The sequence below is a fragment of the Nelumbo lutea genome, chromosome 4, assembly GCF_056320005.1.
Source record: "Nelumbo lutea isolate HS-2025 chromosome 4, American lotus-T2T, whole genome shotgun sequence".
Taxonomy (NCBI): Eukaryota; Viridiplantae; Streptophyta; class Magnoliopsida; order Proteales; family Nelumbonaceae; genus Nelumbo; species Nelumbo lutea.
The window spans coordinates 78,516,956-78,532,899 of record NC_142687.1 but is presented as its reverse complement, the minus strand read 5'-3'; the positions used below and the strand labels follow the sequence as shown (position 1 = coordinate 78,532,899).

At 38.4% G+C, this 15,944-nt stretch overlaps 1 protein-coding gene and 1 non-coding gene across 2 annotated transcripts in view; one reads left to right on the top strand and one right to left on the bottom strand.

Annotated features, from left to right (window-relative positions):
* Window positions 1-6,581: 6,581 nt before the first annotated feature.
* LOC148861208 (uncharacterized) overlaps window positions 6,582-15,944 on the bottom strand; it is a 50,388-nt gene continuing 41,025 nt past the window's right edge. The window contains exons 2-4 of the mRNA XM_088985022.1: window positions 9,972-9,981; window positions 8,424-9,922; window positions 6,582-6,828 (exon numbers count right to left, since the gene is read on the bottom strand). Coding sequence (XP_088841148.1) covers window positions 8,642-9,922; window positions 9,972-9,981 — 1,291 coding nt within the window. The 3' untranslated portion in view covers window positions 6,582-6,828; window positions 8,424-8,641. The remainder of the gene's footprint in view (window positions 6,829-8,423; window positions 9,923-9,971; window positions 9,982-15,944) is intronic.
* Window positions 9,318-9,424, top strand: LOC148861210 (small nucleolar RNA R71). Its single transcript, XR_016095269.1, has one exon. It is a non-coding gene; the product is annotated as a small nucleolar RNA R71 (small nucleolar RNA).

Below are 15,944 nucleotides of genomic sequence, written 5' to 3'. Positions count from 1 at the left end.
TTCTAGGGTTTAATCAAGGCTGAAAGTCAGCCCTAATTTTCTCACTAATGGGCCTAAGGATTGATATTTAACTAAATGGTTAATTCGGCCCAGCCTATAAAGGCCCGATTTTAAGTAGTTAAAACTGCAAAAGCCCATTTTAAAGGATAAAGCTATATGGGCCGAACTGGGTAACCCTAATTCCGCCCATATACCTAGATAATATTAATGGTTAATATTATGAAATTTTAACGGGCTTCCAATGGGCCTTACATATATTTAATTGATTGGATCAATTTATCACTGAATGAGATGTATGGATGTAGGATGTGCTGCGTACTTGGGCCATAAGTGCTTGGCCCATGCTCATTCGACAGTGGCTCTTGCGCACACCATGGCTGAATGCACATCATTGCTGGTGTGTGGCTCATTGTGACACTAGCAAGTGCACTAGCCGTTCAAGTAATAAAGTAGTGAGTGAAGTATCGTTTCCACGAGGATTTAGGAAACAAGTATCAATACTAAATTGAGTACTTCTTATCTGATTAACAAATAAATCAAAACTTTAATGAAAGCTAAAAAATCCTAAATTAAAATCTATCTAAATCATTGGTCCAATTGCCTTCAAATCAGGTTAGAAGAATAAGCAATAAATTTCAATATCAGAATTCAGCAATCTATCAATTTAGATCATTCGAATAAATCATAATTGAGCCTTGGTTTGGTGAAACCCCAAGGTCATTAACAGCCTCTCTCAAGCACATATTCATCCTATGCATGAGTGACAATTCTTCTATCTCTAACAGGAATCTAATTCCCATGCATGCATTTCTTCAAACACTTCTAAGGTATCAATTCAAAACTGAATTGATCACCAACTGAATTGTGCAAGTTATCTCTAATATTGCATCCAATTCAGTTCTTGAATAGTAGATCTGAATTCCTAGAGTCTCTCTCATGCACTCTAGGAATTCCAAGCTTTAGATCCATTCGGCCAATCTGAAAATTGCAGATCTGAATTCTCTTTCATGCAATTCAGATCTTGCAATCTCAGATCTGAGAATTCATATCTGAGTTTTGAAGGTTAGTTGGCCGAATTAATCTACAAAAACACCCTTATTCAAGAAACTCCAAGTACAATTCATGATCATTCGAATGAATAAAAAAGAATTAGATTGCTGAACTGAAATTTTACAAGCTGAAATACATCAAGGAAGAATGAAAGAAGGAGAAAGAAGAAAGAAAATATAACAAAGAAACAAAATTCAAATTAAAGGAGAATGAAACTACACTAGAGTTATTAGAAATGATCTTTGAATCACAAACCCCCAATTTCGAACTCACCTTCTCTTTTAGCTTGCTTGTCTTGAACTTCCTTCAGCCCTTCTTCTTCTTCTTCCTTGCGCCTAACCTTCTTTTCTTCTCTTTTCTCAAGGTGGCCGAAACTCTAAGAATGGGAGAGCCTTTCTCTCAAGCAATTGAACACCTCTCCCCCCTCCTAGAGGCCTCCTTATATAGTTTTTCAAGGGGGCTCTTGCCCCTTCTTGAAGTCTCTAGAATTGGGTGTATTACACCCCTCATGAACCTTCTAGAGTGCTCCCTCCTATTTTCAAAAAACTTCTAGGAGTTGCCGCCCCTAGCTCCTTTTGGGCTGCTATTTAGGTTGCAACTTAGCTTGCTTTTGAGCTCATGTAGGCTACACTATAGGCTGTTCTTTGGGCTTAAAATGGGCTGGGCCAAAATTTCCTTTTTGCTAGGCTTCTTCCCTTGGGTTTTCCAAAGAGTTAGCTTGCACTACTTGGGCCGAATGAAACTCCCTTACTCTCATGGCTGGGTTGGGCTGAACTTGATAAATTTTGGGCTTTTTTTTCTTACTTTTGCCTTCTTTTTCTTGATTTGGTTGCCCCTAAAATCTTTCTTGCAATCAAGCTAAAATAGGGAAAAATCTAATTAAACTGGCATAAAATTTCATGAAAAAACCTAATAAAATATAGATAAATTGTAGGTTCATCAAATACCCCCATACTTAAGCTTTGGCTTGTCCTCAAGCAAAGACATCAGCCATAAACTGAACATTCCCCCCTTCTATTCTCACTATTTACCTGGTGAACTTTTTAAGATAGAAATGCATTGAGTAGTCGGGGAACTGTTGTAAGTGCTCAACTCTTATTCTTGTAAATTACCATTTAACATATGTTTAAGATCCAAGGAAAGGAGAATACGAATTTCATTAAAGTCTAGCCTTCACTCCTAATCAATATATAATTAAGCTCCTTAATTGTCAAAGTTAATAATCAAATTACACTAAGTTTCACATCTGTAACTTTATCTTAATGAGATTTCAACTTAGTATGCCCTCTTGGACCTCAACTGTCACCAGCATTACTTATTTCTAGGGGTGAGTGCATTTTATGCTCCATCTCACACTTTTTTTTTTGGTGTGAGTGCATTTTATGCTCCATCTCACACTAGTCACAAGCTTGAGGTAGATAAAAAAAACTCATGTTTTGAGCTGCTAGTTTTACTAATTAGCTCAAAATAGCAGAGTCAATTTGGGCTTTTGTCCTTCTTTGAACCTCAAGAATCAGCACTTCAGATGTGCACTAGCTCTTGATGTGTGGCTCATTGTGACACTAGCAAGTGCACTAGCCGTTCAAGTAATAAAGTAGTGAGTGAAGTATCGTTCCCACGAGGATTTAGGAAATAATTACCAATACTAAATTGAGCACTTCTTATCTGATCAACAAATAAATCAAAACTCTAATGAAAGCTAAGAAATCCTAAATTAAAATCTATCTAAATCATTGGCCCAATTGCCTTCAATTCAGGTTAGAAGAGTAAGCAGTAAATGTCAATCTCAGAATTCAGCAATCTATCAATTTGGATCATTCGAATGAATCATGATTGAGCCTTGGTTTGGTGAAACCCCAAGGTCATGAACAGCCTCTCTCAAGTGCATGTTCATCCTATGCATGAGTGACGGTTCTTCTATCTCTAGCAAGAATCTCATCCCCATGCATGCATTTCTTCAAACACTTCTAAGGCATCAATTCAAATCTGAATTGATCACCAACTGAATTGTGCAAGTTATCTCTAACCTTGCACTCAATTCAGTTCTTGAATAGTAAATCTGAATTCCTAGAGTCTCTCTCAAGCACTCTAGGAATTCCAAGCTGTAGATTAATTCGCCCAATCTGAAATTTGCAGATCTGAATTCTCTTTCAAGCAATTCAGATCTTGCAATCTCAGATCTGAGAATTCAGATCTGAGTTTTGAAGGTTAGTTGGCCGAATTGATCTGCAATAACACCCTTATTCAAGAAACTTCAAGTACAATCCATGATCATTTGAATGAATCAAAAAGAATTAGATTGCTGAACTGAAATTTTACAAGCTGAAATACATCAAGGAAGAATGGAAACAAGGAGAAAGAAGAAAGAACATATAACTAAGAAACTGAATTCAAATCAAAAGAGAACGAAACTACAAATGATTTATTACAAAAGATCTTGGAATCACAAACCCTCAATTCGAACTCACCTTCTTCTTCTAGCTTGCTTGTCTTGAACTTCCTTCAGCCCTTCTTCTTCTTCTTCCTTGCGCCTAGCCTTCTTCTCTTCTCTTCTCTCAAGGTGGCCGAACCTCTAAGAGTGGGAGAGCCTTCCTCTCAAGCAATTGAACAACTTTCTCCCCTCCTAGAGGCCTCCTTATATAGTTTTTCAAGGGGGCTCTTGCCCCTTCTTGAACCCTCTAGAATGGGGTGTATTACACCCCTCATGAACCTTCTAGAGTGCTCCCTCCTTCTCTTCAAGAAACTCCTAGAAGTTGCCGCCCCTAGCTCCCTTTGGGCTGCTATTTGGGCTACAACTTAGCTTGCATTTGAGCTCATGTGGGCTACACTCTAGGCTGTTATTTGGGCTAAAAATGGGCCTTCCTTGCTGGGCCAAATTCTCCTCATAGCTAGGCTTTATTTTCTTGGGTTTTCTTAAGGAATTCACTTGCCCTTTTTGGGCTGAAGTGCTCTCTCTTGCTTCCATGACCGGGCTGGACTGAAATTGGTCTTTTTGAACCTTCTTTTCTTGCCTTTTTCCTTCCTTTTTTTGGATTGATTATCCCTGAACTTATTCTTAGCATTAAGCTAAATTAAGGCAAAAATTAATAAAACCGGCATAAAAATTCATGCTAAAGTCCTCAAAAATTATAGATAAATTGTAAGTTCATCAGCTCTCTTGACCATTAACGATGAAATCAAGTGCTTTCATACACATGAAGGTAGTTAGGGCTAGTCATGCTGAAAGACATATTCAACTCCCCTTTTTCTCATGCATATACTAAGTTGGGTCATTTGCAAGAATAAAAACTTAGCAAATACATTGGTCTCCCTCAACTCATTGAAATCCTTCTTAAAAATCATCAAATAGATAGTAATGAACTTGAGGAGTTCCAGTCTTTTTTTTTTTCTGGTTATGTCATTGCCTGCATATGTGTGTTGGGGTGAATGAGGTGCATGGTTTCAGCCCCCATACCCTAGTCTCGGGCTCACTCCCCCATACTTAAGATGAACATTGTCCTCAATGTTTGTAGTGTTAGGGAATCACACTTGCTAGAGCAAACTGAAGAAAAGAAATGGATGAACTGAGTCCTTAAAGACTTGGAATTTTGAGAAAAAGAACTTTATTTTACTAACTAATATTTTAAAAAGATAAATGACAAAAAGATGCCTTAACCTGTTCAAGAGCAAGCATAAAAGATTATTGGTTATCAAGATAAACAGTGGATAAAGGGGGTACAGTACCGCCCATTAAATATGGTTTCAGGCGCTGACCATTTACTTTAAACATGCCCTAAACCGGGTGGGTGAGTTCTATAGCCCCATGGGGAAAAACCTGTGAAATGGTAAAGGGTCCAGACCACCTGGATCTCAACTTACCTGGAAACAAGCGGAGACGGGAATTATATAACAATACATGTTGGCCTACATAAAAGTCTCATCTCAGCAAGTTATTATCAAGCCAGTTTTTTATTCTTTCTTTATAAATTTTGGCATTCTCATAGGCGGCAAGTCTGAATTCATCCAATTCATTCAATTACAACCACCTTTTAGCCCCTGTGGCCTGAATGTCAAAATTTAAGAATTTAAGAGCCCAAAAGGCCTTGTGTTCTAATTCAACTGGTAAATGGCATGCTTTACCAAAGACCAATCTGTAGGGGGACATGCCAATGGGTGTCTTAAATGCAGTTCTGTATGCCCATAATGCATCATCTAATTTGATGGACCAATCTTTTCTAGCAGATGCTATGGTCTTTTCCAGAATTCTTTTGAGTTCCCTATTAGCCAACTCCACTTGGCCACTAGTTTGAGGGTGATAAAGGGTAGCTAATTTATGTGTAATTCCATATTTTTGCATTAACCTTTCAAATTGGCTATTGCAGAAGTGAATTCCCCTATCACTAATTATAGCTCGCGGAGTGCCAAATCTGGAGAATAGCTTCTTTAGGAAGTGTACCACCCTTCTTGAGTCATTTGTGGGTAAAGCCATGGCTTCTACCCATTTGGATACATAGTCAACTGCAATGAGGATGCACTTATTTCTAAAAGAATTCAGGAAAGGTCCCATGAAATCTATACCCCAAACATCAAAGATTTCACATATCAAAATATTGGAAAGGGGCATTTCATTCCGTCGGGAAATGTTTCCCGATCTTTGGCATTTGTCACATGTGGACACATACCTATGGGCATCTTTGAAAAGTGTGGGCCAATAAAAACCTGATTGCAAAACCTTGGCTGCAGTGCGACTAGCTCCAAAATGACCTCCAGCTTCTTTATCATGGCAAAATTGGAGTACCGACTCCATCTCCTCCTCAGGGACACATCTCCTTATGATCTGATCTGCACACAATTTATACAAAAAGGGTTCTTCCCACAGATAGTATTTTACATCAGAAAGGAATTTCTTTTTCTGTTGATATGAAAGGTTAGGAGGAAGGATTTGTGCAGCTAGATAATTAGAAAAATCAACATACTAAGGATATGAGTATTTCTGTATTGAGTACAGCTACTCATCCAGAAATTCTTCTTCAATGTTGTTGGCTATCTCCTCTTTTGAGCTTACCTTGTCCAACCGGGAGAGATGGTCAGCAGCCAGGTTTGCAGCACCCTTCATGTCTCTAATCTCAATGTCAAACTCTTGCAATAAAAGGATCCACTTGATCAGTCTTGGTTTTAAGTTTTGCTTTTAAGCAAGTGCCTTAATGCCGAGTGATCTGTGTAGACAACAACCTTGGATAATATCAGATATGAATGAAACTTGTCAAGTGCAAATATTACTGCTAGCAGCTCCTTTTCTGTGGTGATGTAATTGAGTTGGGGTCTAGTCAAGGTTCTGCTAGCATAGTAAATTGGCTAAAAATGTTTGTTCATTCTTTGTCCTAAAATAGCTCCTATAGCAGAATCACTCGCATCACACATTAATTCAAATGGGAGGGTCCAATCTGGTGCTACCATGATAGGTGCATGGATCAATTTGTCTTTCAAGATGTTGAAAGCATGAAGGCATTCAGTTGAAAATTCAAAAGGCACTTCTTTCTGAAGCAAGGTAGATAATGGCTTGGAAATTTTTGAGAAATCTTTAATAAACCTTCTATAGAATCCGACATGTCCTAAGAAACTTCTCAAAGAACGAACAGATGTTGGGGGTGGTAGTTTTTCAATTGCTTCCACCTTGGCTTTGTCGACTTCTATACCTCTTTGAGAGATCTTATGTCCAAGCACTATGCCTTCTTGCACCATAAAATGACATTTCTCCCAATTCAACACAAGATGTGTTTCTTTGCATCTAGTAAGCACCTGTTCCAGATTATTCAAACATGCATCAAACGAAGAGCCAAAAACTGAAAAATCATCCATAAAGATCTCAATAAAATTTTCAACCATATAAGAAAATATAGACATCATACATCGCTTAAAGGTAGCTGGGGCTTTACATAACCCAAAGGGCATCCTTCGGTATGCAAATGTTCCATATGGGCAAGTAAAAGTGGTCTTTTCTTGATCTTCTGGTGCAATTGGTATCTGGTTATACCCTGAATATCCATCCAAGAAACAATAATACTCATGCCCGGCTAGATTCTCCAACATTTGGTCCATAAATGGGAGAGGGAAATGGTCCTTCCGGGTGGCTTCATTTAATTTTCTATAGTCAATACACACACGCCATCCGGTGACGGTTCTAGTAGGGATGAATTCATTTTTCTCATTTGGAACAATAGTCATACCCCCTTTCTTGGGCACAACTTGCACAGGGCTTACCCAAGAACTATCAGAAATAGGATAAATGATCCCAACATCTAACAACTTAATTATTTCAGCCTTTACCACTTCTTTCATGTTGGGGTTCAGGCGCCTTTGGGGCTGAACGGAAGGCTTGCTATCCTCTTCCATCAAAATTCTATGAGTGTAGATTGATGGATTAATGCCTTTGATATCTTCTACCTTCCAAGCTATAGCATTTTTGTGTTCCCGTAGCACTCTTAATAATTTTTCTCTTTGTAAGGGATTCAGTGCTGCGGAAATTATCACGGGGAGATTTGATGGTTCCTCAAGGAAAGCATACTCTAAATGGGATGGTAATTGCTTTAGTTCAAGGGTGGGGGGTTCTTGGGGTGATGGCTTACCTGATGGTCCAGGCAATTTGCCTAAGTTCTCTAATTTAAGAAACCACTTTCCCTTGAATTGAGGCTTATCATTCAGGTATGCTATCATGAGGTTTATTTCTTCATTTTCTCCTTCAAGTTCTCCCTGCTGGAGGCAGAGTTCAAGAGGATCAGTTATTCTACTTACCTGGAAGCATTCATCAATTGTCAATTCAATGGCATCAATCATAAAACAAGAATCATCACTAGAGGGTGCATGTTTCATAGCATCAGACATTTTAAAAATTATCTCCTCATCTTGTATCCTAAGGCTGAGTTGTCCTTGTTGGACATCAATCATTGCTTTCCCGATAGCCAGGAAAGGTCTCCCTAGGATAAGCGGGACCTCCACATCTTCTTGCATGTCTAACACAATGAAATCAACTGGGAAAATTAATTTGTCTACTTTAACTAACACATCTTCTATGATCCCCCTAGGATGTCTAATGGATCTATCAGCCAATTGTAATGCCACTCTAGTGGGTTGGGGTTCATTCAACCCCAATTTCTTGAAGATATAATATGGCATTAAATTGATGCTAGCTCCCAGGTGACATAAAGCTTTTTCAATTTTTAAACTGCCAATGGTACAAGGAATAGTGAAACTCCCTGAAACTGTAATCACATCTCTCAGTTTCCTTTTGTTTGCCAATAATTCCTTCAAAAACCTTGCATAGTGTGGCATCTAGGCTAAAGCATAAACAAAAGGAATATTAATATGTAAACTTTTAAATATTTCAAGAAACTTACCAAATTCTTTTTCCAATTTTTGTTGCTTCAGCCTATTAGGGAATGGAACTTGTGGCAGCTGGTGCATCCCTTGTTGTGCTTCTGGTTGTTCCGTCTTCTGTTGTCCGGTCCCAAGGCTTGTTTCTGCCTTGGGTTCAGCCCAATTCTTCATTTCTACCTCGGGCAACTCTTTTCCATTTCTTAAGGTAATCGCTTGCACCTGCTCTCGTGGATTCACTTCAGTGTTGCTTGGAAGAGTTCCTGGCAGTTTGGAAGAGATTAATTGTGCCAATTGCCCCACTTGGTTTTCCAGGTTTTTGATTGAGGCTTCCTTTGTTCTGGAACCTGGTTTCTGCACCTGCTATAAATTTTGTCATTAGTTCCTCCAAATTGGACTTTGGTTCAAGCTGATGATAAGTTTGGTGGAATGGCTTGGAAGTATGCTGATTTGGCCAGGACTGGTTTGAATGTCCCCTCCATCCTGGATGAAAAGTATGGTGACTCTGATAACCCTGCTGTCTTGACGAATTGCTGACATAGTCAACTTGTTCAGTAGATGGCCTAAACTGATTGCCAACTTGGCATTCAGTACTGATGTGGCCTCCCCCACACAATTCACAATTAAGAGGCTGCACATGCATGGTAGCTATCTGCATTTCATCTATTTTCTTATTGAGTGCTCCTATTTGTGCAGATAGTGCCGTATAATTATCAACATTATGCAAGCCATGCTGCTTCCTAGTTTGAGTTCTTTCAGAATGCCATTGATAGTTGTTGGCTGCCATTTCCTCAATAAGTGCATGGGCAACCTCAGGAGTTTTATTATTTATGGACCCTCCGGCTGCAGCATCTAATATGGTCTTATTTGAGTCAGTAAGACCATTATAGAAAGTCTGCACTTGCAGCCAAATGGGGAGGCCATAATGAGGAACTCTCCTTAACAGCTCCTTGTATTGTTCCCATGACTCGTATAAAGATTCCCCCTTTTGCTGAAAAAAAGTAGTGATGTCATTCCTCATTTTAGCAGTTTTAGAAGGGGGAAAATATTTAGAGAGAAAACGGCTGGCCATTTCATCCCACGTAGCTATTGATCCTGCCGGTAATGAATTCAGCCATGCTTTGGCTTTATCCTTCAAAGAAAATGGGAATAACCTCAACCTAATGGCATCATCACTTACCCCATTGTGTTTGAAGGTGTCACAAATTTCTAAAAAGTTAGAAATGTGTGCATTGGGATCTTCGTGGGCCAATCCACAGAATTGTACCATGTTTTGAATCATTTGTATGATGGCAGGTTTGATCTCAAAGTTGTTAGCAGCAATATTGGGCCTGATAATTCTGGAGGCAGCTCCAGTGAGAGTGGGTTTGGCATAGTCCATCATAGTCCTCTGCTCAGCCATTTCTTGAGCCTCTTGAGCTTCTTGCTGGACTTGTTTGGCTGCTCTTAGTCGGACACGGAGAGTTCTTTCAATCTTCGGGTCATAGAGGATTTCCTCCAGCTCGACTCTGCTTGTTAGAAACTGCAAAAGTCAAGGCAATAAACAAGCCAATATTCACAAAATAACTAACCTTATTATAACTGAAAATGTATAGTGAAGTATTGGAATATACAAACCTACATCCTAAAACAAATAAATACAGCTAACTAAAAGCAGATCAACATCTTATTCAAGGTTCCTTTATCTACATCCATCGATTGCAACATCTGAATTCAGATCCAATTTAGTTGAGTTCAGATCTGCAAGTCTTTGGTAATGTTAGTCCAGAGAAAATTAACAAATAATATGTCAGATCTGAGCTGTATATTCATACACACTTATTGGTATACACTACAATATACATCCATTAAGGTTGGAATCAAATCTGTGATGCTTTAGGGCTGAAATCAGATCTGATCTGAAAAATATATTAAAAGGATCTGAAATAAACTAAAACCAGTCCTGAGTTAGGCTTGGTTTAAGGATTTTAAGCTCTACAATTGAAGCTCAAACCTGTATAGCTGATGCATATCAAACACTTGCTAAGACCTGAAAATTGGGTCTGCAATGTTTGGTATTGCAAGCTATTCGGTCCACACAACTTTTGTAGAAATCTGAAATCAGGTCTGCTAACTGTTGTACTATAGCAGCCCTGCTACAGATCTGAATGCTATTAGAAATACTTGGAAAGTGCGAATTTTTTATTAAATAACTGAGGCATCACAATTATTCAATCCAAACATACACCTCCTTAGCTAATGTAGCTCTGTTACAAGTGGATAAAGCAAATGTTCAGTTCACCCAAAATCCAAAATGTGCTCTGTATCAGTTCAGTCCTCAACTATAGTTCAGATCTGTATCAGTTCAGATATGAATTTTCTTTTTCATTCTTTGCTATCCAATTACCTTTGGGGTATGTCGGATTTATCATAGGGTGAATTGGGGTGATGATGGCACCCAATTCACCTTAAACTTGTATCAGTTCAGGTCTGAGTTCATCTGAACTCAGATCTGAACTGAGCAGTTCTGCAATAGCAGAATTCAGGTCTGAACTCAAGTCTGAGTTCGGATCTGAAATCTCAATTGCCTTACCTTCAATTATTGCTACCAAATTGTTTTTGGAGAATAGCAGAAGTGCCCTAGGGTGAATTGGGGTGGTGATGACACCCAATTCCCCTCAAAATTGCATCAGTTCAGGTCTGAGTTCAGAGGAACTCAGATCTGAACTGTTGCAGATCTGCAATAGGAACTCAGATTTGAGTTCTAATCCGAATTCTCAATTGCTCCTCTTGATGTTCAAAAGATCTCTTTTTTTTTCATTTTATATAATTTTTTCTTTTTGTAATGGAAAAAGAAATAAAAGTCTGAAACACAAGCAATTCTTTTCGGCTGAGTGCTGTAGATCTGAATTCTGCTGATCTGAGTGCCGAATGCAACTCAGATCTGCAACACTCATGTTTTTGTGAATTTTTTTCTTTTTTTTTTTCCTTTTTGAATGTAACAACACCAAGATTAAAAGGAAATGAAATCTACCTTCATTAAAATGAAACTGAAACCAGAAAAAGAAAGTAATCTACTTAAGAAAGAAGAAACATAACTACAGTAGTACAGCAGTTGCATTCAAAGCTGAAATATAAAATTAAGCAAATTAAACCAACTATGAATGCAATGCTGAATGATACCAGATTAAGAATGCTCAATGTTTCCTAATATTGCTTCTCTAAATCCCCGGCAACGGTGCCAAAAACTTGGTGTGTGGCTCATTGTGACACTAGGAAGTGCACTAGCCGTTCAAGTAATAAAGTAGTGAGTGAAGTATCATTCCCATGAGGATTTAGGAAATAAGTATCAATACTAAATTGAGTACTTCTTATCTGATTAACAAATAAATCAAAACATTAATGAAAGCTAAAAATCCTAAATTAAAATCTATCTAAATCATTGGTCCAATTGCCTTCAAATCAGGTTAGAAGAGTAAGCAGTAAATTTCAATCTCAGAGTTCAGCAATCTATCAATTTGGATCATTCGAATAAATCATAATTGAGTCTTGGTTTGATGAAACCCCAAGGTCATGAACAGCCTCTTTCAAGCACATGTTCATCCTATGCATGAGTGACAATTCTTCTATCTCTAACAAGAATCTAATCCCCATGCATGCATTTCTTCAAACACTTCTAAGGCATCAATTCAAAACTGAATTGATCACCAAATGAATTGTGCAAGTTATCTCTAATCTTGCATCCAATTCAGTTCTTGAATAGTAGATCTGAATCCCTAGAGTCTCTCTCAAGCACTCTAGGAATTCCAAGCTTTAGATCAATTCGGCTAATTTGAAAATTGCAGATCTGAATTCTCTTTCATGCAATTCAGATCTTGCAATCTCAGATCTGAGAATTCAGATATGAGTTTTGAAGGTTAGTTGGCCGAATTAATCTACAAAAACACCCTTATTCAAGAAAATCCAAGTACAATTCATGACCATTCGAATGAATCAAAAAGAATTAGATTGCTGAACTGAAATTTTACAAGCTGAAATACATCAAGGAAGAATGAAAAGGAGAAAGAAGAAAGAAAATATAACAAAGAAACAGAATTCAAATTAAAGGAGAATGAAACTACACTAGAGTTATTACAAATGATCTTTGAATCACAAACCCCCAATATCGAACTCACCTTCTCTTCTAGCTTGCTTGTCTTGAACTTCCTTCAGCCCTTCTTCTTCTTCTTCCTTGCGCCTAACCTTCTTTTCTTCTCTTCTCTCAAGGTGGCCGAACCTCTAAGAATGGGAGAGCCTTCCTCTCAAGCAATTGAACACCTCTCCCCCATCCTAGAGGCCTCCTTATATAGTTTTTCAAGGGGGCTCTTGCCCCTTCTTGAAGTCTCTAGAATTGGGTGTATTACACCCCTCATGAACCTTCTAGAGTGCTCCCTCCTTCTCTTCAAGAAACTTTTAGGAGTTGCCGCCCCTAGCTCCCTTTGGGCTGCTATTTGGGCTGCAACTTAGCTTGCTTTTGAACTCATGTAGGCTACACTCTAGGCTGTTCTTTGGGTTAAAAATGGGCTGGGCCTAAATTTCCTTCTTGCTATGCTTCTTCCCTTAGGTTTTCCAAAGAGTTAGGTTGCACTACTTGAGCCGAATGAAACTCCCTTGCTCTCATGGCTGGTTTAGGCTGAACTTGATAAATTTTGGGCTTTCTTTTCTTGCTTTTGCCTTCTTTTTTTTTATTTGGCTGCCCCTGAAATCTTTTTTGCAATCAAGCTAAAATAGGAAAAAATCTAATTAAACTGGTATAAAATTTCATGCAAAATCCTCATAAAATATAGATAAATTATAGGTTCATCAATTGCCATGGTGTCCCTTTAGGTCATTGGATGACCTCCCTCAATGGTGGGCCCCACACCTTATCAAGAGGTTACGTGCGGAACTCTAGCCGATTTAAGGCCCACCGAAATCTGGCTTTATGAAAGTCAGTGGGAGCCACTTTGGTTTGACCTAAATCAAACTAGGGCATAATTATTTGTTCTCTCCAGCTAATATGAGTGCAAGTGATAGGGAGATTCATATGATGAACTCTCTAAAAGCCTTCCATTATTAGCATGAGGATGGGTCCTTTAGTAATGAGGAAACGCACTAGAAAATGGGCTATCCATTTGCTGTTGGGTTTGTCTGAGTGTTTCATAAGATGATAGGGGTGATGAATCTACAATTTATCTATAATTTTTGAGGACTTTAGCATGGATTTTTATGCCGTTTTTTTTAATTTTTGCCTTAATTTAGCTTAATGCTAAGAATAAGTTTTAGGGGTAATTAATCCAAGAAAATGAAGGAAAAAGGCAAGAAAAGAAGGTTTAAAAAGACCAAATTCAGCCCAGCCCGGTTGTGGAAGCAAGAGAGAGCACTTCGACCCAAGAAGAGCAAGTGAATTCTTTGAGAAAACCTAAGAAAATAAAGCCTAGCTAAGAGTAGAATTTGGCCCAGCAAGGAAGGCCCATTCTCAGCCCAAAAGAGTAGCTCAATGTATAGCTATCATGTGCTAAGAGAGATCCTAAGTGCAGCCCAAATAGCAGCCTTTAGGATGCTTTCAAGAGAGCTCTAGAAAGCTCAAGAAAGGGGTGTAATACACCCCATTCTAGAGACTTCAAGAAGGGGCAAGACCCCACTTGAAAAACTATATAAGGAGGCCTCTATGAGGGGGGAGAGGTGTTCAATTGCTTGAGAGGAAGGCTCTCCCACTCTTAGAGGTTCGGCCACCTTGAGAGAAGAGAAGAGAAGAAGGTTAGGCGCAAGGAAGAAGAAGAAGAAGGGCTGAAGGAAGTTCAAGACAAGCAAGCTAGAAGAGAAGGTGAGTTCGAAATTGGGGGTTTGTGATTCAAAGATCATTTGTAATAACTCAATTGTAGTTTCATTCTCCTTTAATTTGAATTCTGTTTCTTTGTTATATTTTCTTTATTCTATCTCCTTCTTCCATTCTTCCTTAATGTATTTCAGCTTGTAAAATTTCAGTTCAGCAATCTAATTCTTTTTTATTCATTCGAATGTCATGAATTGTACTTGGAGTTTCTTGAATAAGGGTGTTTTTGTAGATTAATTTGGCCAACTAACCTTCGAAACTCAGATCTGAATTTTCAGATCTAAGATTGAAAGATTTGAATTGCTTGAAAGAGAATTCAGATCTGCAATTTTCAGATTGGCCGAATGGATCTAAAGCTTGGAATTCTGATGTGTGGCTCATTGTGACACTAGCAAGTGCACTAGCCGTTCAAGTAATAAAATAGTGAGTGAAGTATCGTTCCCACGAGGATTTAGGAAACAATTACCAATACTAAATTGAGCACTTCTTATCTAATCAACAAATGAATCAAAACTTTAATGAAAGCTAAAAAAAATCCTAAATTAAAATCTATCTAAATCATTGGCCCAATTGCCTTCAAATCAGGTTAGAAAAGTAAGCAGTAAATGTCAATCTCAGAATTCAGCAATCTATCAATTTGGATCATTCGAATAAATCATGATTGAGCCTTGGTTTGGTGAAACCCCAAGGTTATGAACAGCCTCTCTCAAGCGCATGTTCATCCTATGCATGAGTGACGGTTCTTCTATCTCTAACAAGAATCTAATCCCCATGCATGCATTTCTTCAAACACTTCTAAGGCATCAATTCAAATCTGAATTGATCAACAACTGAATTGTGCAAGTTATCTCTAACCTTGCACTCAATTCAGTTCTTGAATAGTAGATATGAATTCCTAGAGTCTCTCTCAAGCACTCTAGGAATTCTAAGCTGTAGATTAATTCGGCCAATCTGAAAATTGCAGATCTGAATTCTCTTTCAAGCAATTCAAATATTGCAATCTCAGATCTGAGAATTCTTATATGAGTTTTGAAGGTTAGTTGGCCGAATTGATCTGCAATAACACCCTTATTCAAGAAACTTCAAGTACAATCCATGATCATTTGAATGAATCAAAAGGAATTAGATTGCTGAACTGAAATTTTTACAAGCTGAAATACATCAAGGAAGAATGGAAACAAGGAGAAAGAAGAAAGAAAATATAACTAAGAAACTGAATTCAAATCAAAAGAGAATGAAACTACAAATGATTTATTACAAAAGATCTTTGAATCACAAACCCTCAATTCGAACTCACCTTCTTCTTCTATCTTGCTTGTCTTGAACTTCCTTCAGCCCTTCTTCTTCTTCTTCCTTGCGCCTAGCCTTATTCTCTTCTCTTCTCTCAAGGTGGCCGAACCTCTAAGAGTGGGAGAGCCTTCCTCTCAAGCAATTGAACACCTCTCCCCCCTCCTAGAGGCCTCCTTATATAGTTTTTCATGGGGGCTTTTGCCCCTTCTTGAAGTCTCTAGAATTGGGTGTATTACACCCCTCATGAACCTTCTAGAGTGCTCCCTCCTTCTCTTCAAGAAACATGTAGGAGTTGCCGCCCCTAGCTCCCTTTGGGCTGCTATTTGGGCTACAACTTAGCTTGCTTTTGAGCTCATCTAGGCTACACTCTAGGCTGTTATTTGGGCTAAAAATGGGCTGGGCCAAAATTTCCTTCTTACTA